The sequence below is a fragment of the Hypanus sabinus genome, chromosome 12, assembly GCF_030144855.1.
Source record: "Hypanus sabinus isolate sHypSab1 chromosome 12, sHypSab1.hap1, whole genome shotgun sequence".
NCBI lineage: Eukaryota > Metazoa > Chordata > Chondrichthyes > Myliobatiformes > Dasyatidae > Hypanus > Hypanus sabinus.
Genome location: NC_082717.1, coordinates 25,513,793 through 25,536,542, shown reverse-complemented (window position 1 = coordinate 25,536,542; position 22,750 = coordinate 25,513,793). Strand labels below are relative to the sequence as shown.

The 22,750-nt window shown below is 40.7% G+C and overlaps 1 protein-coding gene across 1 annotated transcript in view; it reads left to right on the top strand.

Moving 5' to 3' along the window:
• The window catches only part of LOC132403321 (regulator of G-protein signaling 7), a 469,317-nt gene that overhangs the window by 386,094 nt on the left and 60,473 nt on the right, over positions 1-22,750 (top strand). The window contains exons 6-8 of the mRNA XM_059986772.1: positions 7,618-7,682; positions 17,794-17,870; positions 19,171-19,252. Of these exons, the coding sequence (XP_059842755.1) occupies positions 7,618-7,682; positions 17,794-17,870; positions 19,171-19,252 (224 nt within the window). The remainder of the gene's footprint in view (positions 1-7,617; positions 7,683-17,793; positions 17,871-19,170; positions 19,253-22,750) is intronic.

The following is a 22,750-nucleotide window of genomic DNA, read 5'->3' as shown; positions in this document are numbered from 1 at the left end:
CCCACAAGTGTTACCATGCTTCCATCACCAACATAGCAAGCTCACGACTTACTAACCTTAACCCGTACGTCTTTGGGATGCCGAGAAAACGGGGACACCCGGAAGGACCCCATGCAGTCACGGGGCGTATATACAGACAGCAGTGGGAATTGAGCCCCGATCGCTGATTGCTGGCACTTTAAATTCTTGCGCTAACTGCCGTGCTTTTATCCCACTTGTTTTGCAGCATGTTCTCCTTGTAATCACATGGGTTTCCTCCAGGTGCTCCAACTTCTTCCTACATCACATAGACTGTGCCTTTCCAGTTCTTATAACCATATAACAATTACAGCACAGAAACAGGCCATCTCGGCCCTTCTAGTCCGTGCTGAACGCTTACTCTCACCTAGTCCCACCGACCTGCACTCAGCCCATAACCCTCCATTCCTTTCCTGTCCATATACCTATCCAATTTTTTTAAATGACAAACCGAACCTGCCTCTACCACTTCTACTGGAAGCTCATTCCACACAGCTACCACTCTCTAAGTAAAGAAGTTCCCCCTCGTGTTACCCCTAAACTTTTGCCCCTTAACTCTCAACTCATGTACTCTTGTTTGAATCTCCCCTACTCTCAATGGAAAAAGCCTATCCACGTCAACTCTATCTATCCCCCTCATAATTTTAAATACCTCTATCAAGTCCAAATAAGATATGTACAAAATAAAATAAAATATGTACAAAATGGATGAAGGCCATTAAATGTGGGAAAGAATTAGTAGTAATTACAGTTGGCCAATATTCCAAAGTAAATTCAATGCAAAAGTGGTTAATTGTTTGTTATTACTGTAAATATCAGAGCTCGATCGCTTATCAACATTTAAACAAATGTTTATTTTTAATATTCTTTCCTGCAATGTGGGCATTGTTGATGTGTTCAACAGTTACTGCTCTATGGGAGGTATTGGGAGTCAACATCTCAAACCACAGCTGTCCTTCTGATGAGTGTGCCCACGCACTGCGGTGGCCTGGGGAACTTTAGAATTTTGACCTGGTAACAATGAAACTAGAGCAAAAATGTATAGAAAATTTGGAGCTGGGCCAGGCCATGAAAGCAGGGACACAATTGTTGTGCTGATGGGCATTTGTCCTGACCCAAAATGTGTTGACTTTTATGGATTAAGATATTCTTTACTGATATGATTTGACCTCGTTATCTCGATTCTTTTGTAGCAAGCAATTTTTAAATGTAATGATAGGAGGAGTTGCAAAAAAACAAGGCATCTATTGAATTAGAGAACTCTATCCAGTCTTCAATCAGCCACATTTCAACTATCACCACAGTATGTCATTTCCAGACGTCACAATGTGATTGCACGTTTAAAGCAGGTCAACTGTACATTGTGTTGCCAACTTGGCAGGTGCCTAGCAGCTATAGAACATATTGTCCCAAGCACTGCAGCTCCATTGCAATTCCTTTCAAAACAAAGTAAGAACTTCTGAGAAAGCTCTTGTCAGACCCATAACTGCCCCAGCGTACCTCATAAGCAATCTACTGTCTTGGAGAGGAGATTTCCTAAGGAATTGCTGTGCACATCAAAGATTACCACCCAGCAACTTAGCAGATAACTCTGGAAAATATTAGTTGAGGATTGGATGGCAGCCTGGGTGCAGAAATAGGGGTGGCATTGCAGCACAGTGGCACAGCAGGTACATCAGCTGCCTCCCACTTCTAAGGACCTGAGTTCAATTCTGACCTCCAAAGCTGCCTGAGTGGACTTCGCTTGCTCTCCTTGAGACCATTTATGATTCCTCCAGGTGCTCTGATTTCCTTCCACATCTCCAAGATGTTCGAAGTTCAAATTTCAAAGTATATTCATTATCAAAGTATATATACTTTATACAATCTTGAGATATGTCTACTTGCAGGCAGTCACAAAAGAAGAAACTCAAAGGAACGATAAAAAAATGCAAACATCCAATGGGTAGAGAGAGAGAGATAAATGTGCAAACAATAGAAGTAAGCAAATAGCATTTAGAGCAAATGTGAGTCCTCAGAAACTAAGCCCAGAGCAGGCCCAGTTCAGCTCAGATGTGTGGTTTGATAGATGAATTGGCTGTTGTAAATTTCCCTTAGTGTATGCACATGGTAGAATTCAGAAGGAGTTGATGTAAGTATAGATATAACAGACTAGGAATGATGTTACTGGATGTTTACTGGAGGGCGTTGACTTGTTCAGTTGAAAGGCCTATGTCCAAATTGTCTTTGGTGCTGTGGGAATTTCATTTCATCCTCATGTTTCGCCTCATTCCCACAATACAGAGGCCATTAACAAATCCATCCTTCAGTGCCCATCTCTAAAGTACACATTAATACCAAAGTAGACAGAGACTCACATTGACAGCTCATTCAATAAATGGCACTTCCAGCATAGACAATTAGAATATTAGAACCTCATTAGAATATTACCAATGGATGTCCCTGTAAGATTTTTTTGGATTTGTTCCAGTCAGAAGTTATAAGAGTTCAACTGGTAATTAAGCAAAAAAAGTCATCAGAATCGATTGGTATACAGAAGATAGAATATAAACATAAATCAGTACAACACAGGAAAAGGCCCTTCATCCCACCATGTGTTGTCCAACCATGATGCCGATCTAACTAATCCCACCTTCCTGAAGATGATATGCATCCCTCTGTTAACTGCCCATTCATGGGCCTGTCTAAATGTATCATAAACATTGCAATTGTACCTGTTTCCATCACTTTCCCCTGGCACAACATTGCTGGTACCCACCATTCTGTGGGTAAAAGTTTGCCTCACACATCTTCTTTAAACTTTCTCTATTTACTTTAAGCCTATGTCCTCAAGTAAACAACATTTCTATCACTGGTCCCTCTCCTGCCACTGAAAGATTCAGATATAGTGAGTGGGAAATCCACAGCTCTGCCCCAACCCCTCTATCTCCATCATGTGTTCCATTTACCTGACATGTTGCAGCATCTCAGGTCAACTTTAGGTTGAGGTACTGTTGGAAGACACGTCCACAGACAATGGTAACCTGACTAAACTGCACTCCAACCGAATTGCAGCATTGCACTCATAGAAATTTGATTCCTTTGTTTTCAAATTATCAACGTTATTCAGTTCCAGATAAAATGAATAAGAAGAAACTTTTCCCCATTGGTGGAAGGGACGAGAACAAGAGAATGAGTGTTCTATAATTAATTCTTGGAGTGCCAGGTCGGTGAAATGAGAGATTGAGCAGGCTAAGCTTCTTATCTCTGGAGTTTAGAAGAATGCACACATTTTTTAATAGGGCTCAGCAGGGTAGTTTCAGAACATTGCTCGTTGAGTTCTGAATTGTTCAAGCACTGTGGGAATGCCATATTGGCACCATAATGTGTAGTGATGTTTGCACGCTGCCCCAGCACATCATTAGATTATGTTGGCTGTTCATACAAATGACATATTTCACTGTATGTTTCGATACATATGTGATAAATAAATTAACTGAACTTTAATCTAAATTATTTGCACTATTTATTTATTGTAACTTATAATAATTTGTTATGCCTGCACAGTACTGCTGCCACAAAATAAAAAAAATCAGAATTTATGTCCAATGACAATAAAGCTCATTCTGATTCCATGGTTCAATGGTTCCATTTAGTATCAGAGAATGTATACAGTACACAACCTGAAATTCTTACTTCTTACAGACATCCACAAAACAGAAGAAAACCCCAAAGAATGAATCACAGAAAAACATTAGAGCTCAAAAGCCTGCTCTCCGCCTCACACACACACAAACAACAGCAAAGCATCAATCCTCCCCACATTGTTCCAGCGGGAAGCACCAGCTCCCACCAAGCAAGCAATTGCAAAAGCCTCCTCCAAGATCATCAAAAAGCACAGTCCATAATCAGCACCTCAGCATGCTACAGGATCTCTTCTCTTACTAACAAGGAAGAGAGAGGTGCCATCCCTTCCACAGTGAGATAGGAGACCAACATCTCGCTGTTTCAATGTTACAGTCTGAAGCGACATTCCTTTGAGCTCATCCAACTTGAGAACCAGCACACTTCCCCCCGTCAAGAGAGAGAGAGAGAGAGAGAGAGAAAGCGCTCAATTTCAGAGGCATCCGACAGTCACATATGTTGTCTCAATGTTCTAATCACCGACAATGCTTCAGTTGGCAACAGTGGCAAGTAATATGGTCCACGTGAGCTGCCTGAGGTCACAAGTCTTCCACGCCACTCCTGGAGATACTGCAAACGGCCAGTTAGTGAGCTCTGGGAGCAGGAACCAATGCCATGAAGAACCATAGTTCGAATGCAGCTATAGATCACAGACTCTAACAGGATCCCTTGAAAAGGAAAAAAGAGACATTAAAGAGAGGAATTTAAGCTGTTTCGCAGATGAGATTGAAGAAGCTGCCCTCTAGTGCCATCTGAGCTCCTCTGTCACCTGTGTCTGATTCAGATGTTGATTCTGGGTTCAAGGATGAGTGTTACCATCTCAAAATAACATGAAGGCCAGTTAGAACTGAACTAAGGAGAAAGTTCCTCACTCAGTGGGCAACAAATCATTGGAATTCTTGAATTGTGGAGGTTTGGTCATTGAATCCATTCTGAAATGAGATTGATGGAATTTTGGATATTTGTGGAATCAGAGGGAATGGTGTTGAGTTGAGGTAGAAAATCTTATTGAAGGCAGAGCTGTACCAAGAGGTGAATGGTCAATCCCTGCTCGTGTTTTTTTTTTAATATTCTTATGATTTAAGGTGATTGAGAAAAGAGTGCCAGGGTTGATGTGTGACATGTCATGCTGCATATAGGTGAGATTGAAAATACAGTGCCTGAAAGCCCTGGAAGCAGATTCAGTTCCTGCTTTCAGTTGGGGATGGAGGTGGCAATATTCACAGGCATGTGGACAAAGAACCAGGTAATGGGACTAACAGGAATACTCTTGCTCCCACTTGAGTTTGATGGGACAAATACAGGCAGTGTTTCCACAATGCTATTCTTTTCCAATTCTCCAACTAAAACTAAAGTCACAAACTTCTGCGAAGTCTAGCAAGTGCGCAAAGCTAGCACGACGATGCAGCTTCGCCGGGACTTCGATTCGCAGCTCAGCTACATTAACGTGTCGATAAGTGGCAAAGCCTATCACTGATCTCAAATGATTCCAGGTCTTCTGCCAAAGCACCGAAATCCCAAAGAAGAAGAAAAAAATGATTACACCACTTATCTTTCTTTAAAGTCCCATTTGATTGTTGTAAATATACTCGCTTGGCTCCTGTGGGGCAAGGTTGGCAATGATTATGCAGCCTAGTTTAGAATGCTCACTATCGTTAACTTTAAACAATATATCCAAATTCATCGTGCCCCTACTGCAAATTACTAAGTATTTCCATTACTAGGTTTCATTCCCACAGCTCTGCAAATACAGATAGAGTTCTCCTCTAAAAGATTTTCACTGAACTTGTTTAAACAACAATTAAGACCATAAATCATAAGATATAGGAGCAGAATTAGGCCATTTGGCCCATCCCATTTCATCAAGGCTGATTCAATTTTTCTCTCAATACCAATCTCCTATCTTCTCCCTGTATCCCTTCATGACCTGACCAATCATGAATCTATCAATCTCTGCCTGAAATATGCATTAAAAACTTGCTGCCTGTGGCAAGGAATTCCACAGATTCACCACTCACTGGCTAAGGAAATTCCTCCTCATCTGCATTCTAAAAGGATGCCCCTCTATTCTGAGGTTGTGTCCGCTGGTCTTAGACACTCCTGCCACAGGAAACATTCTCCCCACATCCACTGTATCAAGGCCTTTCACCATTCATTAGGTTTCAATAAGGTCACCTCTTATTCTTCTGAATTCTAGCTATCAGACGCTCTTCATATGACAAGCCACCCAATTCTGGAATCATTTTTGTGAACTTCCTTTGAACCCTCTCAAGTTTCAGCACATCCTTTTTAAAACTGCTCACAATACTTCATGTAAGGGCTCACAACTGCATTATTGAGTCTAATATTGCATCCTTGTTTGTATATTCTATTCCTCTTGAAATGTATGTGAACATTGCATTTACCTTCCTCATCACAGACTCAGCTTGCAAATTAACCTTTAGGGAATCCTGCACAAGGTCTCTCAAGTCCCATTGTAATTTAGATTTATGTATTTTCTCTCCATTTAGATAATAGTCCTTTCACTTCTTCTGCCAAAGTGCATGACCATACACTTCCCAACATTGTATTCCATCTGCCATTTCTTTGCCCTTTCTCTTAATCTGTCTAAGTCCTCCTGTAGCCTCACTACTTCCACAAAACTACCTTCACATCCACCTATCTTTATATCGTCTGCAAACTTTGGAACAGTGACATCAATTCCATCATCCAAATCATTGACACATAACATAAAAAGAATCAGTCCCAACACAGACCACTAGTCTCTGGCTTCCAACTAGTAACAGCTCCCTGCATTCCCACGCGTTGCCTCCTGTCAATCAGCCACTGCTTTATTGATACAAGAATATTTTCTCTAATTGCATGGGCATGTAATCTGTTAAGCAGCCTCATATGTGGCACTTTGTCAAGGGCCTTCAGAAACATCAACCAATCAGTACACAACAACAACCAATTCTCCTTCATCTATCCTGCTTGTTATTTCTTCAAAGAATTCCAACAAGGCAAGATTTTCCCTTGAAGAAATCATGTGCCTCCAAGTACCCTGAGACCTCACCCTTAATAATTGACTCCAACATCTTCCCAACCAGAGGTCAGACTAACTAGCCTATAGTTTCCTTTCTGCTGCCTCTCTCCCTTCTTGAAGAGTGGAGTGACATTTCCAATTTTCCACTCTTCCAGAATCATTCCAGTATCTAGTGATTCTTGAAAGATCATTACTAATGCTTCCATGATCTCTTCAGCCGCCTCTTTCAGAACTCTGGTCCAGGTAACTATCTACCTTCAAACCTTTCAGTTTTCCAAGAAACTTCTCTCTATTTATAGTAGCTTCACACACTTCATGCCCCCTGACACCTGAAACTTTCACCATACTGCTAGTGTCTTCCACGGTGAAGACCGATGCAAAATAGTTATTCAATTCTTCCACCATTTCATTGTCCCCCATTACTACCTCTCCAGTATTGTTTTCCAGCTGTTCAATATCCACTCTTGCCTCTCTTTTACATTGTATGTATCTGAAGATAGTTTTGGTATTCTCTTTAATATTTTTGGCTAGCTTACTTTTGTACTCCATCTTTATCTTAAAATGCCACCCAATGTGCCACAAGATGCAAAAAGGAACAGCAATACCTAATCTTAAACAGTTGAGGTTCTGCAGATGCTGGAAATTCAGAGCAACCATCCATAATACTGAAGGAACTCCCACAGGATGGGAATAAACATTTGACATTTCGGGGCAAGTCCTGTTGAAAGGGCTTGGCCCAAAATATTGATTATTTATTGCCTTCCATAGACACAGCCTGACCTGCTAAGTTTCTCCAGCATTTTGCACATGTATTGCATACTTGATATCGGCAGTTTGCTGTGTTTAACTTGTGATCCTCTTGGTTCTTTGCTTTTTCAAGGCAGCAATAATTATTTTGTTTCCTTTTCCAGCTGTTTATCTCTGCAAGCGAACAATGCAAAATAAAGCTCGGTTGGAGTTGGCGGATTACGAAGCTGTGAGTACCATTCTGATTCATTTATCTTGAAGGACAAAATTTTACTATTTGGATAAGCACTGAGTGACTCATGAAATGTATGAGTATCATCATCTTCAGGTACTTAAAATACCAGCTTTTAGAAAATGCCTCTCACACTTCAAAAAGTTTCCATTGGAATTATAAATTGTAATGAACTGACAAATGCTCGTTATGAAGCGCGTGTTAAATGAGTCACTAGCAAAATGATTGGGGATTGTTTCTCATCCAGCGTTCCATAACTTGAGTAAAAGAAACAACAAACAAAGAATTGAAACTGTTACAAATAGTAACCCAGCCACAAGAGATGTCAAAACAGTGGTCAAGCATTTCCAGCAGGGAACAGGATTCAATAGAGTCACAGTCGTACAGTGAAAGAAATCACGAAGCTGCAATGTGTGAGCTGAAATATTTAAAAAAAAACAGAAAATGCTGAAAACACTCAGCAAGGCTCTTTTTGAAATGAAGTAATAAAAAACCTTTCGGGTCAAGCACCCTTCTTCAGAACTGGAAAATCTGAGGCAACACATCAGTTTTAAATACAGGAGGTGGGGTGTTATGTTGAAGCTGTATCAGACATTGGTGAAGCCTAATTTGGAATAATGTGTGTGGTTTTGATCACCTACTTACAGGAAGAATGTCAATAGCTTGAAAGGGTAGAGAGAAAATTTACAAAGATGTTGCTGAGTCTGGAGGAAAGGTGAAACGTTTAAGGGGAACATAAGGGAAACTTTCTTTAGGGGATCATGAGAGTGTGGAACGAGCTGCCAGCCCAAATGGTGCAAGCTCAATTCCAATATTTAAGTGAAGTTTGGATCAGTACATGGATGGTAGGGGTATGGAGGGCTATGGTCCCGATGCAGATTGATTGGAGGAGGCAACTTAAATGGTTTTGGCATGTACTAGATGGACTGAAGGGTCTGTTTCTGTGCTGTACTTTTCTATAACTGTGCACCTTATTCCTCGGGTTAATTTTGCATCTTATTGGAATGATGCATGATAGGTCAGGGGGGGAATGGGATACAGATTTAAAGTGTTGATGAGTGAATGCTGAAGGTAATTTCGGCTGTCTGAATAAGGTGCTCTACAAAGTGGTCACAACCTAATTTCTCCAAGGTAGAAGAATCCACATTGCAGACACCAAATTCACTAGACAAGGAATGTGCATCTGGATCTCCACTTCGCCTGGAAAAGGTGAAAGTGCATTTTTGAAAGTGGAAGTGGAAGTGAAGCAGCTTTGGATCTCTGGTATGGGGAAGGATGAAGTAAAAGAGGTTCTCCTGCACTTGTTCCATTTTGGGCACGTATGTTGGTGCTGGAAGCATAGAAACACTTGTGGGCTGCATCCAGCACATCCCGAGTGTGTTGGGCATTGATGGAAATAACGCATTTCAATGTAGGCTTTGTTGTTTCAATGTACATTTGACAAATAAAGTTGACTTTTATCTTAATTTTCATAGTCCTCAAAATCCTCATTCATTTACCTACATGTGCTTTTTAAATTTACTTGCCTCAAGTACTTCCTCTAACATCTCATTCCCTTATACAGAACTCCCTGTGGGTGAAAAAGTTGCCCCTCAGGTATCTATCAAATCTCACTCCTCTCACCTTAAAACTATGTCCTCTGGTTTTTGATACCCCAGTCCAGGGGGAAAAGACTGTGCAGCTCTGTCACTCATAATTTTATGCATCTCTACAAAATCACATTTTATTTTCCAATACTCCAATGAAAAAAGTCTCAACCTGTTCAGTCTCTCTCCAGAGCTCTGACCCTCCAGTGCTGGCAACAGCTTTTTAAATCGCTTCTTCACTCTTTCCAGCTTAATGGCATCTTTCCTAGAACATTCTCTCTCTTTAATCCTTTTCGCTCCTTATGGGGCATAGGGCCTCAATAAAATTCCTCCACTTCCCGGGATCTCTAGCAGATGTTTTTGCAGTCTCCCAAGTTTGGCAGGCAGCTTTCAGTTCATCCAAAAGCCTACGCCTTCAGGTTTCCTTTGGGCGACCCCTTCTTCTCTTCCCTTGTGATTCAAGTGATTGTCGAGTGACATTCGACTAGCTCTTCCTCAAGGTGTATTTTTCTCTCCAGTACAGTTGAGTTAAAAAGGAATGGGATGTATTGATCATCTATATTTTACTATTCTATAGCATGGAATTAGCCCTCTGGCCCTTCGAGCCACACTGCCCAGCAAGCCTCCGATTTTAATCCTAACATAATCATGAGAGAGAACTTACAATGACCAACTAACCTACCAGTCAGTGCACCTTTAGATGGTGGGATGAAATCAGAGCACCAAAAGTAAAGCCATGCATTCATGGGGAGAACTTACAAACTCATTATAGCCAGCGACAGGAATTGAACCCCGGTCACTGGTACTGAAAGTGATGTGCTAACCACAAAGCTATCATTCCCTCCCCTCAAATAATTTATAAGTCAGTCTTTAAAACTACATCAATAGCAACATGAAACAAAAGTCAACTCATTTAACTTAAGCAACACACAAAATTCTGGTGGAACACAGCAGGCCAGGCAGCATCTATAAGGAGAAGTACTGTCGATGTTTTGGGCCAAGACCCTTCGTCAGGACTAACTGGAAGTTAAAGGAACAGTAATGAGGTACTATGGGCACGATAGAGAGACTCAGATGTCATGTTGCCTCCATGGTGCCAGGATCAGGGATATTTCAGATGGTGTCCATTACATTCTCAAGGGAGAAGGTGAGCAGCCAGAAGTCTTCGTACATATTGGTACTAATTACATAGGTAGACAAGGTGAGGAAGTCCAGAAGAGAAATTTTAGAAAGCTAGGTAGGAAGCTGAGAAACAGGACCTCCAGGGTAGTAATCCCTGGATTGCTGCCTGTGCCATGTGTTATGTGTTGAACGTAAGAATTGGATGATCTTGCAGATGAATGTGTGGCTGAGGAACTAGTGCACGGGGCAGGGGTTCAGATTTATGGATCATTGGGATCTCTTTTGGTGAAGGTATGACAGGTTACACCTAAACCCAAGGAGGTCCAAAATCCTTTTGGGCAGGTTGGCTAGAGTTGTTCGGATGTAAACTAATTTGGCAGGGGAGTGGGAACCAGAGTGATATTGCGAAGATGAGGTAGCTGGGTTACAAACAAAGGCAGTGTGTAGTGAGACTCCTAGCAAGGATAGGCTGATGAAAAGGCAAAAATGTAGTCAACAGGATGAATTGCAATGTAAAAGGCAGACAAAATAGAAAAAGATAAATACAGGACTAAAGGAATTATATTTGAATGCTCACAGTCTATCGAACAAGGTCAATGAACTTGTAGCACAGTCACTGATTGGCAAGTGATAGGCATCACTGAATCATGGCTGAAAAAAAGATTATAACTGGGAGCTTAATGTCCAAGAATACACATTGTATTGAAAAGATAGGGGGTGGTGTGGTTCTGTTGATAAAATTGAAATTAAATCATTTGAAAGAGATGACATGGGGTCAGAACATGTTGAATCATTGTGGATCGAGCTAAGGAACTGAAGGCTAAAAAGACCCTGATAGGAGTTATATACAGTCTCCCAAACAGTAGTAAGGATGTGGTCCACAAGTTACAACAGGAGATAGAAAATGCATGCCAAAAGGGTAATGTTACAATGGTCAGGGGGATTTCAATATGTAAATCGGGAAAATCAAGTTGCACAAGGATTCCAAGAGGGGATATTTTTAGAATGTCTACAAGATGGTTTTTTAGAGCATGGTTAAGCCCACTGGAGGATCAGCTAATCTAGATTGGGTATTGTGCAATGAACTGGAATTGATTAGAGATCTTAAGGTAAAAGAACCCTGAGGGGAAAGTGATCAAAATATGATCAAATTTATCCTGAAATTGAGAAGGAAAAGCTCATGTCAGATGTATCAGTATTACAGTGCAGTAAAGGATGTAGTGCTCTCATACATGTAAGAACTCTAAACTAAACTGTAGTCAATGAGGGCACGATCGCAGTAAGATTAACCGCTTAATGTTCACTCTTCCACATTAACATATGGTGAAAACTTTTGATAAAACAATACAAAATATATACAGTATTTGTCACAGCAAACACAAGGAAATCTGCGGATGCTGGAAATTCAAACAACACACACAAAGTGCTAGTGGAACACAGTAGGCCAAGCAGCATCTATAAGGAGAAGCACTGTCGATGTTTTGGGCCGAGACCCTTCGTCAGGACAAACTGAAAGGAAAGATAGTAAGAGATTTGAAAGTAGTGGGGGGAGGGGGAAATATGAAATGATAGGAGAAGACCGGAGGGGGTGGGATGAAGCTAAGAGCTGGAAAGGTGATTGGCGAAAGTGATACAGAGCTGGAGAAGGGAAAGGATCATGGGGCAGGAGGCCTTGAGTGAAGGAAAGAGGGAAAGGGGGAAGCACCAGAGGGAGATGGAGAACAGACAGAGTGATGGGCAGAGAGAGAGAGAAAAAAACAAACAACTAAATATGTCAGGGATGGGGTAAGAAGGGGAGGAGGGGCATTAACAGAAGTTAGAGAAGTCAATGTTCATGCCATCAGGTTGGAGGTTACCCAGCCAGTATATAAGGTGTTGTTCCTCCAACCTGAATTTGGATTCATTTTGACAGTAGAGGAGGCCATGGATAGACATATCAGAATGGGAATGGGACGTGGAATTAAAATGTGTGGCCACTGGGAGATCCTGCTTTCTCTGGCGGACCAAGCGTAGGTGTTCAGCGAAATGGTCTCCCAGTCTGCATCGGGTCTCACCAATATATAAAAGGACACACCGGGAGCACCGGACGCAGTATACCACACCAGCCAACTCACAGGTGAAGTGTCGCCTCACCTGGAAGGACTGTCTGTGGCCCTGAATGGTGGTGAGGGAGGAAGTGTAAGGGCAGGTGTAGCACTTATTCTGTTTACAAGGGTAAGTGCCAGGAGGGAGATCGGTGGGAAGGGATGGGGTGATGAATGGACAAGGGAGTCGAGTAGGAAGCGATCCCTGCAGAAAGCAGAAAGGGGAGGGGGGGTAGGGAAAGATGTGCTTAGTAGTGGGATCCCGTTGGAGGTGGCGGAAGTTACGGAGAATTATACGTTGGACCTGGAGGCTGGTGGGGTGGTAGGTGAGGACAAGGGGAACCCTATCCCGAGTGGCGTGGCGGTCGGATGGGGTGAGGGCAGATGTGCGGGAAATGGGAGAGATGTGTTTGAGAGCAGAGTTGATGGTGGAAAAAGGGAAGCCCCTTTGTTTAAAAAAGGAAGACATCTCCTTTGTCCTAGAATGAAAAGCTTCATCCTGAGAGCAGATGCAGTGGAGGCAGAGGAATTGTGAGAAGGGGATAGCGTTTTGGGAAGAGACAGGGTGGGAAGAGGAATAGCCCAGGTAGCTGTGAGAGTCTGTAGGCTTATGGTAGATCTCAGTATTTCCAGCATCTGCAGATTTCCTCGTGTTTCATTTAACTTAAGCCAGAGGACTTAATCATTCCTGTCACTCTAGATGTTGAGTTTGAAGGCAGTATAAGGGAAGGTCTACACGAAACCCAGGATAATATTCCACAATAAAGGAAAAGAAAGGAATTTGAGGGATGTAAAGGGGACTGGGAGGCAAGAAGAGAAATTGCTGAATGTATGATTTTCATCTCCTAGAGGTATACACAGAGTCTATGTCAACATTCAAACACCTACTGTATTTAAGTTCAAAGGATATTTATTATTAAAGTACAAATATGTTACCATATAGAATCATGAGATTAATTTTCTTGTTGACATAATAAAATTTTAGAGTAATAACCATAACAGAATCGATGAATGACCACCTGAATTGGACATTCAATAGGAGTGCAGAAGACAACAAATTGTGCAAATATAAACAAGTACACTGTGGAAGACACGATCAGTAAGTTGGAAGTTCCAGGTATCAGGGATCTTGAAGTTTGTGAAGGTTCTTGGGAACCTCAAAGGGCTGAAGGTAGATAAGTCAACTGGAGCAGATAGTGTACACTCCAGGGTTCTGAAATAAGTAGCTGAAGAGGCTGTGAAGCCATTAGTAACGATCTTTCAAGAATCACAAGGTTCTGGAATGGTTCCATAAGGCTGCAAAATTGCAAATGTCACTCATCAACTCTACTAGATTCTATCTCCTACCTACACACTAGGCAGAATTTACAATGGCCAATTAACCTGACACTCTGCTCGTTGTTGGAATGTGAAAGGACTCAAAGAAAATCCGCACAGTCACAACAAAAATGCTCTAAATCCACACAGCCGACACTTAAGGTCAGAATTGAGCTCGAGGCACTAGAATTGTGAAGCAATGGCTTTGCTAGATATTGCCACTGTGCCATTCTCCAGTGACATTAGATCATGGATAGTTGAAGGTTTAAGAATAGACGTAACAAAGAAAATCAAGGATCCAAATTGGCTCTCTGGGTTGAGTATGGAGCAGCTTGTGATTTCAAGAGAGGAGACAGAATCTCAACACCACCTTATAAATCCTGCCAGGGCTGGTGAATTGTGGTTTAAGTGGTTACATTGGCAGAAATGCTCATTTCTGAGTTCTTTGGGAAGACAAGTTGGGCACTGTATCAGGGGAGATATCCAGACTGAAAAGAAAATAAAAGGTTTTACTGAGCACTATATCTGAAGGTATGAGAGGATTTTAGAAGATAAACAGATCAGAAAGTTTTGTGGTGAATATAAAGAACAAAGAGCAATACAGCACAGTATAGGCCATTCGGCCCACAATGTTGTGCCGACCCTTAAACCCTGCCCCTCCATATAACCCTCCACCTTAAGTTCCTCCATATACCTGTCTATGACAGGTAAGATCAAAGACAAAGCAAACAGATATTTGTAAATACAATTCTGAGTAATTACCTTGCAGCAGCAGATGCCAGGGTGCTTCATGTTGGTGGGGAGATATGAGAATTTGGAGACACATGGAAGGGATTGGACATAGTCTTATGATCAAAGCAGTGGAAATATAGACCCCTCATGCCAAAGCAAGGCTGATTGGTGACTGTGAGTAGGGTTTAATGCTTGTGAATAAATAGTAAGAGCTTAAATGCAAGAATGATAGAGGCAATACTAAATCTACATAGTGATTTCTAATTTAAATTGCTGATCTGTGTGGTAACTTAACTATGTTTGTAATACTTGAAGTAATTAAACAAAACATTACATTTAACCTTGTAAAAACTAGCCTGTTAAAAAAAAACACTTCCAAAAGGTGTTCACACAAGATATGCTGTTTTGTCTGTATAGAAATTAATATATATAGTTGACAGTTCTTTTCTGTCAAACCAGCAGAGGTCATGGTTATTTTGATTTCTGGCTGATCTTTGGAAGGATTATGCAGACATGTGCACTCAGCAGGCTAGAAAAAAATGAATAACTTTACAATAAGACAAAAGTCAGCCTCCAATTTGTTTTTTAACACAAATGATTCTGAAGATGCTGGAAATCCAGTCCTGGCTAAAGTGCTGGAGAAACTCAGCTAATGATGCTTCTGGGCCTCAGCCCGTGTATCTGGAGCCTGCATTGCCTGTCTGCACCAATGTGCTGGTCTTCTAACAGCTTATTCTGGCAAACACTTTCCTATAGTTTCCAAATGCCTCTAACCATTAGAAATACATTTAAGTATTTTCTAAGATCTAAGAATAATTTTGAAATTCTGTATTTAAAAGTATCTTTAAGTACTTCTATATCTCATGTAATTTTATTAAAGACACAAATTTTAATTCAAAAGATACAGAAAACCTAAACCAAATTGCTTCATTTATCTCTTCAATTAAGGTTCATGACACTGTTTAACTAATCTTTCCAAATTTGATACTTGAGCAATGGATGGCATGAAGCTGAGGGATGAAATACAATATTTATCCAGATCCTCAGTTTGCTGCCATTAGAAGCCACCCAGGAATCACTCCTGTGCCCAGAGGTAAAGAAAAAGGTCAGACCAGATCACAGTGTGTCTGACTTTTACCTCTACTGTATTGTGAAACAATTAAATGATATGTTTCTGTACATCCACTGTACTGTGCAGAGGCGTGGAAGTCTGGAACACTGTAGCTAGTTGGTAATCCTCTCTAGAACCTCTGGTGAAAAACAGAAAAGTCCACCTGTAGTTAAAAAATTGTTACAATGCAAGCATCTTCCAACCTCCATATGACATGACAAGCCTTGTTCATTATCAACATGTGAGGTCAGTAAAAAACATTGATTACATGTATGAATGGATATGGGCATTCCCTTAGCTGAGATATGCTTACAGATCGATGTTAGATAGATAGATAGATAGATAGATAGATAGATAGATAGATAGATAGATAGATAGATAGATAGATAGATAGATAGATAGATAGATACTTTATTCATCCCCAAAGGGAAATTCAACATTTTTCCAGTGTCCCATACACTTATTGTAGCAAAACTAATTACATACAGTATTTAACTCAGTATAAATATGATATGCATCTAAAATCACCCTCCCAAAAAGCATTAATAAATAGCTTTTAAAAAGTTCTTTAATAGTTTACTAAAGTGCATTGAGTGGTAACTTAAGCTCAGTCCTAACCCTGGCACTTTAACATGTCTTGCCCCTGGTGGTTGAATTGTAGAGCCAAATGGCATTGGGGAGTAATGATCTCTTCATCCTGTCTGAGGAGCATTGCATTGACAGCAACCTGCCGCTGAAGCTGCTTCTCTGTCTCTGGATGGTGCTGTGCATAGGATGTTCAGAGTTTTCCATGATTGACCGTAGCCTACTCAGCACCCTCCGCTCTGCCACCGATGTCATACTCTCCAGTTCTATGCCCACGACAGAGCCCGCCTTCCTTACCAGCTTATTAAGACGTGAGGCGTCCCTCTTCTTAATGCTGCCTCCCCAGCATGCCACCACAAAGAAGAGGGCACTCTCCACAACTGACCAATAGAACATCTTCAGCATCTCACTACAAACATTGAATGACGCCAGCCTTCTGAGGAAGTACAGTCGACTCTGTGCTTTCCTGCACAGGGCATCTGTGTTGGCAGTCCAGTCTAGCTTCTCGTCTAACTGCACTCCCAGATACTTGTAGGTCTTAACCTGCTCCACACATTCTCCATTAATGATCACTGGCTCCATATGAGGCCTAGATCTCCTAAAGTCCACCACCATCTCCTTGGTCTTGGTGATATTGAGATGTGGGTGGTTTGAGTTGCACCATATCACAAAGTCCTGTATCAGTTTCCTATACTCTTCCTCTTGACCATTCCTGACACACCCCACTATGGCCGTGTCATCAGCGAACTTCTGCACATGGCAGGACTCCGAGTTATATTGGAAGTCTGATGTGTACAGGGTGAACAGGACCGGAGAGAGCACGGTCCCCTGTGGCGCTCCTGTGCTGCTGACCACCGTGTCAGACCTACAGTCTCCCAACCGCACATACTGAGGTCTGTCTGTCAAGTAGTCCATTATCCAAGCCACCATGTGTGTGTCTACTCCCATCTCCGTTAGTTTGTGCCTTAAGATCCTGGGCTGGATGGTGTTAAAGGCATATGCTAGACCTGGATAGAATTAATGATAAATTCTTCTTTCAGTCTTGTCTAGGCACTGTACTTCTGGAAGAGACTGGGATTTTATTATGTATGTAATTTATGCAGAAGTATACGGCATCATTTCGCGCAGGCAAAATATTTGTATTCATGTCAATTTATGTTTTATTGAAACTTCATCATTGTATTAATGAACTGAAGCAATAGTTCTGACTAACTTCAAATTTTGCTTAAAAGCAAGTTTTAGTCAGATTGTCAATGGAGTTTACTGGAGTTGTAATCTATTTTTATAACGTAATAGTTTTCCATTCATTGTGTTTTAATGATGCCATATTTCTACATTTATCAGGAGCTTTCCGTACTGTTTCTGTCGCGAGTTTTTTTTGCTAGAGATTTGGTTGAAATGGATTCTGTTAAGTAAATAGAGTTTGCTGTAAAGAAAATCCTGTTTTCAGCAAGTTGTGACATTAACCTTGCCTTCCTCCAACTCATGAGCTGACACAGAGACAACTGTGCTTATTTTAATGGTCATGGATGATGGCTGCTCAAATGTAATATAGAATGTTCAAATTCTAGGAGAGTTTGGCTCGTCTACAAAGAGCATTTGCTCGAAAATGGGAATTTATCTTCATGCAAGCAGAAGCCCAAGCAAAGTGAGTCTGAGGCAGCTTCTTTTCATGATATTATGAGCTTGAATCTATTTGGTACCAGCACTGAAATATTAATCATTATCACTGATATACTAGTTAAAGTGCCTTAAAGAGATATAGCATATAAACAAGGTCTTCAACCCACCAAGTCTGTACCAACCACACATTTACTTTAATATGACATTAATCCCATTGTTATTCTCTTTACATTTTTGTCAACTTTCCCCTGATTCTACCACTCACCTACACTCTAGAGATAACTTGCAATGGACAATTTACCTACCAAGTGACTTGCCTTTGGACTGTGGGAGGAAACTGGAACACCCAGAGGAAATCCACACAGTCACAGAAAAACTCCACACAGACAGTATTCAAGGGCAGGATTGAACATGTCTCTCTGCCACTTTGAGGCAGTGGCTCTATGAGCTGCTCCACTATGCTGCCACCGTTGCTGACTCCTCATTCATAAACTTCATTGGACGTAGTTTCAATGTCCTGCAATCTTTGAGTTCCAACCCAGGTAGGGAGTTCAGCTCCACAGGCGACCTATAGCTAAAATTCCCTTCTTCCACATCTAGAACATAATCTGCCCTTACTGTGAACCACATCTGCATTTCTGGTACTCTGAAGGTAAATTTCCCTTTCCTGTTGGCTCCATGCTTCCAATTTTCATGCACACATGAACTAGTTCATATCCTTACATTATGTGTATATTCCCGGGCAAATTTCTTTGCACCATAACCCTCTTATTCTCAAGACCAAGGCACTCTAAGACCTTCAAGTCCAACCACATATATAGATCCTCGTCCTCTTAGTCTGGATTAATGCATGTTCACCTGCCCACCTTGAGATAATAAACTTTGATCTAATACAGAGCTACCCTCAGGAATTCTCTTCCTAAACCACTTTTGCATATTCTCTACATTTAAAATTTAGCTAAAAATCAATACATTAGTTCAATCCTACCATCCACTTTTCTATTTTAAACTGTTATTTTAAGCAAAGAGATACATGCATGGCATGGAATAGGAAGAAAATGGGCCCTTGGTCAAAGTTTTGCCCATCTACACTAATCCCAACTGCTGAAAGTTTTTCCCATTTACGCTAATCCCATTTGCTGTATTAGCTGCATATCCTTCTATGCCTTACCTATTTACGAGTCTGTCAAAATGTCCTCTAAATTAGTAATTGCATCTGACTCCACCACTTCCTCTGGGAGCAAGTTCCACGTATCATTTACTCTCTATATATGAAGTCATTCAAACGTTAATGATAAATAAAGTATTGTTTCTTTAATTTTCAGAGTTGATAAGAAAAGAGATAAAATTGAAAGAAAAATTCTTGATAGTCAAGAACGAGCATTCTGGGATGTACACAGGCCTGTGGTAAGTAACTTCCGGATGTAAAAAATGAGCCGTGAATAATTCATATAATGATGTTTGTGGTTTGATGCATTTCTCCAGGAAGACTCACTTGAGAAAAATAGTCTACAAGAATGTAGCTTTACAGATGAAACATTTGTATTGCTGTAATGTGTGCAGTTGCCTCTGATTATCTTGCCATCTTATATAATCAAGAATATCTGCATTTGGCGATGGAGTGGAGGATTATCGTGACTAAACAATATCAACACTTCATTATGCATTCATGATTCATAAGCAAAAATGCCTTGAAGGTCACTTTGCTAAGTGTAATTATGTGAAATAAGTTTGGTTATTTGACGTTAGATTTGCAGTCCACTTCTACGAATCCCATGAAAGTATAACGAGACAATTGTGATTAAGGGTGATCAAAGAGATTGGGTTATAATAACATGCTTCCCATCTAGCACAACAAACCATAGCATAAATCATCAAGGAAGTATGAGGTGCCCAATTATTCTACTCAGTAACACACACACAGGCCCAGAAATTTAATCGCTTAAAAGACGTAGCTTGTGCACTACGCAGTTGAATTGACATGTAAACTTGAACAAATATTGAATCCAGTTTGGAATTAAAAGCATGCACAAGGCATTATGTCTCAAGCTCTCCTTACAGCAGGGGTTCCTGTTGTAAAGTGAACAAAGGCTCCAAAGCTGGTAGATATATATAAAAGTCTTTTATTTGACTGAATGAAACAGTCCCTGAAGGAAGAAGCCTGTTTTGATCCAATGTTACTTGACATTTTATATGCTAAAGATCAAAAGACAATTCTATACTTTCAAAGTATCTACAATGCTTCCTTTACATTACATATAACCTTCACACCTCTTCCTTCACACTCACACAACAAACACACAAAATTAATGTTAAATCAGTATTGTCTATTTTTTTCAATTAACTGCTGTTCTGAGCTCCAGGAACCTTTTTTCCAGAACTGCAGTTTAAATTTGATCTACTATCTACATTCAGATCTAATGATCTGGTGCTGAAGTTAAGATTTTACTACAAACCCTAAGTCCAGAATATGCCCTAAAAGTTCCCAACCTGGGGTGCACAGACCCTTTACTTAATGGTATTGGTCCATGGAATAAAAAAAGGTTGGAAATCCCTGCCTTTAAAGAACCTTTACTCCATCATTGATGGTGTTTATAGAAATAATGTTAATGGCCTTGGCTCAGTTCAAACAATGTGCCAGATATCTACTTATAATTTCTGGTAAGACTTACCAAATTATTACCAAGGTTATTAATTCTTACCCTGCAAGTCCCTTTTGTCATGATCTGCAACTCAGCCCACTCATCTGTTGATAGCAGGCACAGTTAGGATCCCCCCCACCCCCAGTACTTCCAATAGTGTTTGAAACTGAGAAGTGAAACTTTGAGAGCTGTGACCATGATGAAACAGTGTATTTTATGAATGGCTCCCAAAATTATGCAATGATGTGCAGATTGACCCAAAAGCTCCACAAAACATATCTGTGTGAGTATCATTCCCCATCAGTCCCAGATCAAGCAAATGTTGTTTGCTTTAAGAGTAAATTTTTAGCCAATGTGTTCTGGCAGAAGAGATCAAAAGGAAGAAAGGGGATAGGTGCACTTTGCCTGTGTCTGCCATGCACCAATGTGAATTAGCATTTCATGAAATGGTCCTTAGAGTTCTTGTCCATAACAAACAAAGCTTTCACGAAAACAATATTCTTTTGTAATGGAATGTGTTTTAGTGTGCAGGAAGTTTATCTTGGAATACACAGTGTTTTTGCTGTCTATGAGGCAAGAAGTCAAAGTTTAACATGGGCACTATTACGTTCCAGGAAAGTTAACTACGTGTTATTTATAATTAGCTTTGAGACAAATGTTATTTATTAAGTGCCTATCTATGAGTTTATATTTAGTAATCTTTTCCAACCCGGAATGTTGGCTTTCAGGGTTTAGTTGCTGCAATTATAAGGTTGGAAGTGAAAATCCCATTTCATATTTCTGCCTTTCCATTAGATGGTAAATGAAATTTAACCACCTCAAGATGCTTTGTAGTGGTGGAAAGATGTTGGCACAGAGGTTTGGAAAAACTCAAGCTTAGAGAATAAATCAAGGGAGTCGAGACACTAGTACAACTACTCAATGAGCAACACTAGTCCTGATGAAGGGTCTCGGCCAGCGTTGACTGTTTATTCCCCTCTGTAGATTGTAATCTACTATTGTAGATTGTAGACTGCTTATTCACCTCAGCCTGCAACTGAGTTGCTCCAGCATTTTGCGTGCATAGCTCAAGATTTCCATCTTCTGAAGGAGCTCTTCTATTTATAGTGCAACAATTTATTATGTTGGTCAGTTCTATTCAGTAAATTGAAATATACCAACTCTATATAAGAGCTTAAGACAGAGGGGCTGAATTAGGTCATGTGGCCCAGTGAGTCTGCTTTACCATTTTGTCATGGCCAATCCATTTCCCTGTCACCCCCATAATCTTTCATGCCATGACCACCACCTTAAATACACCCAATCACTTGGCCTCCAGAGCCGCCTGTGGCAATAAATTGCACCGATTCACCAGCCTCTGGCAATAGAAATTCCTCTTCATATCCATTCTAAAGGAACATCCCATGTTCTGAGGCCATGTCTTCTGGTCTTGGACTCCACCACCATAGGAAGTATCTTCCCCATATCCATTATATCTAGGCCTTTCAACACTCAACTGGTTTCAATGAGATCCCCCTCATTCTTCTAAATTTCAGTGAGTACACGCCCAGAGCCATCAAATGCTCCTCATACAATAAGCCTTTAATTCCAAGAAATATTATTGTGAACCTCCGTTGAATCCTCTCCAATTTCAGCACATCCTTTCTAAGATAAGGAGCCCAAAACTGCTCACAATGCTCCAAGTGGGGCCTCACCAGTGCCTTATAAAGCCTCTGCATTACATCCTTGTATTTACATTCTAGTCCTCATGAAATGAATGCTAGTACTGCATTTGCCTTCCTCCCTTCAGGAATCCTGCACAAGGATTCCCAAATCCCTTTGCACCTCAGGTTTGTTAATTTTTTTTTCCTTGTTTAGAAGAAAATCTATGCTTTTAATCCTTCTACCAAAGTACAGAACCATGCACTTCCCATTGTATTCCATGCCACTTCTGTACTTTCTCTCCGAATATGTTGTCTTTCTGCAGCCTTCTTACCTCCTCAACATACCCGAACCCTCCACCTATCTTTGAATCATCTGCATACTTTGCCACAAAGCCATCAATCCTGTCATCTGAATCATTGACATACAACATAAAAAGAAGTGGTCCCAACACTGACCTCTGCAGAACACCACTAGTCTCAGGCAGTCAATCAGAAAAGGTTCCCTTTATTCCCACTCTTCATTTTTCATCCTTTTCTTCCTTATTGATATTTAGTTGCATTCTGTTGGTTTTTAAAACATTGCTCTTTGGCCTGCATTTGCTATCTCTAGTTGTAATTTG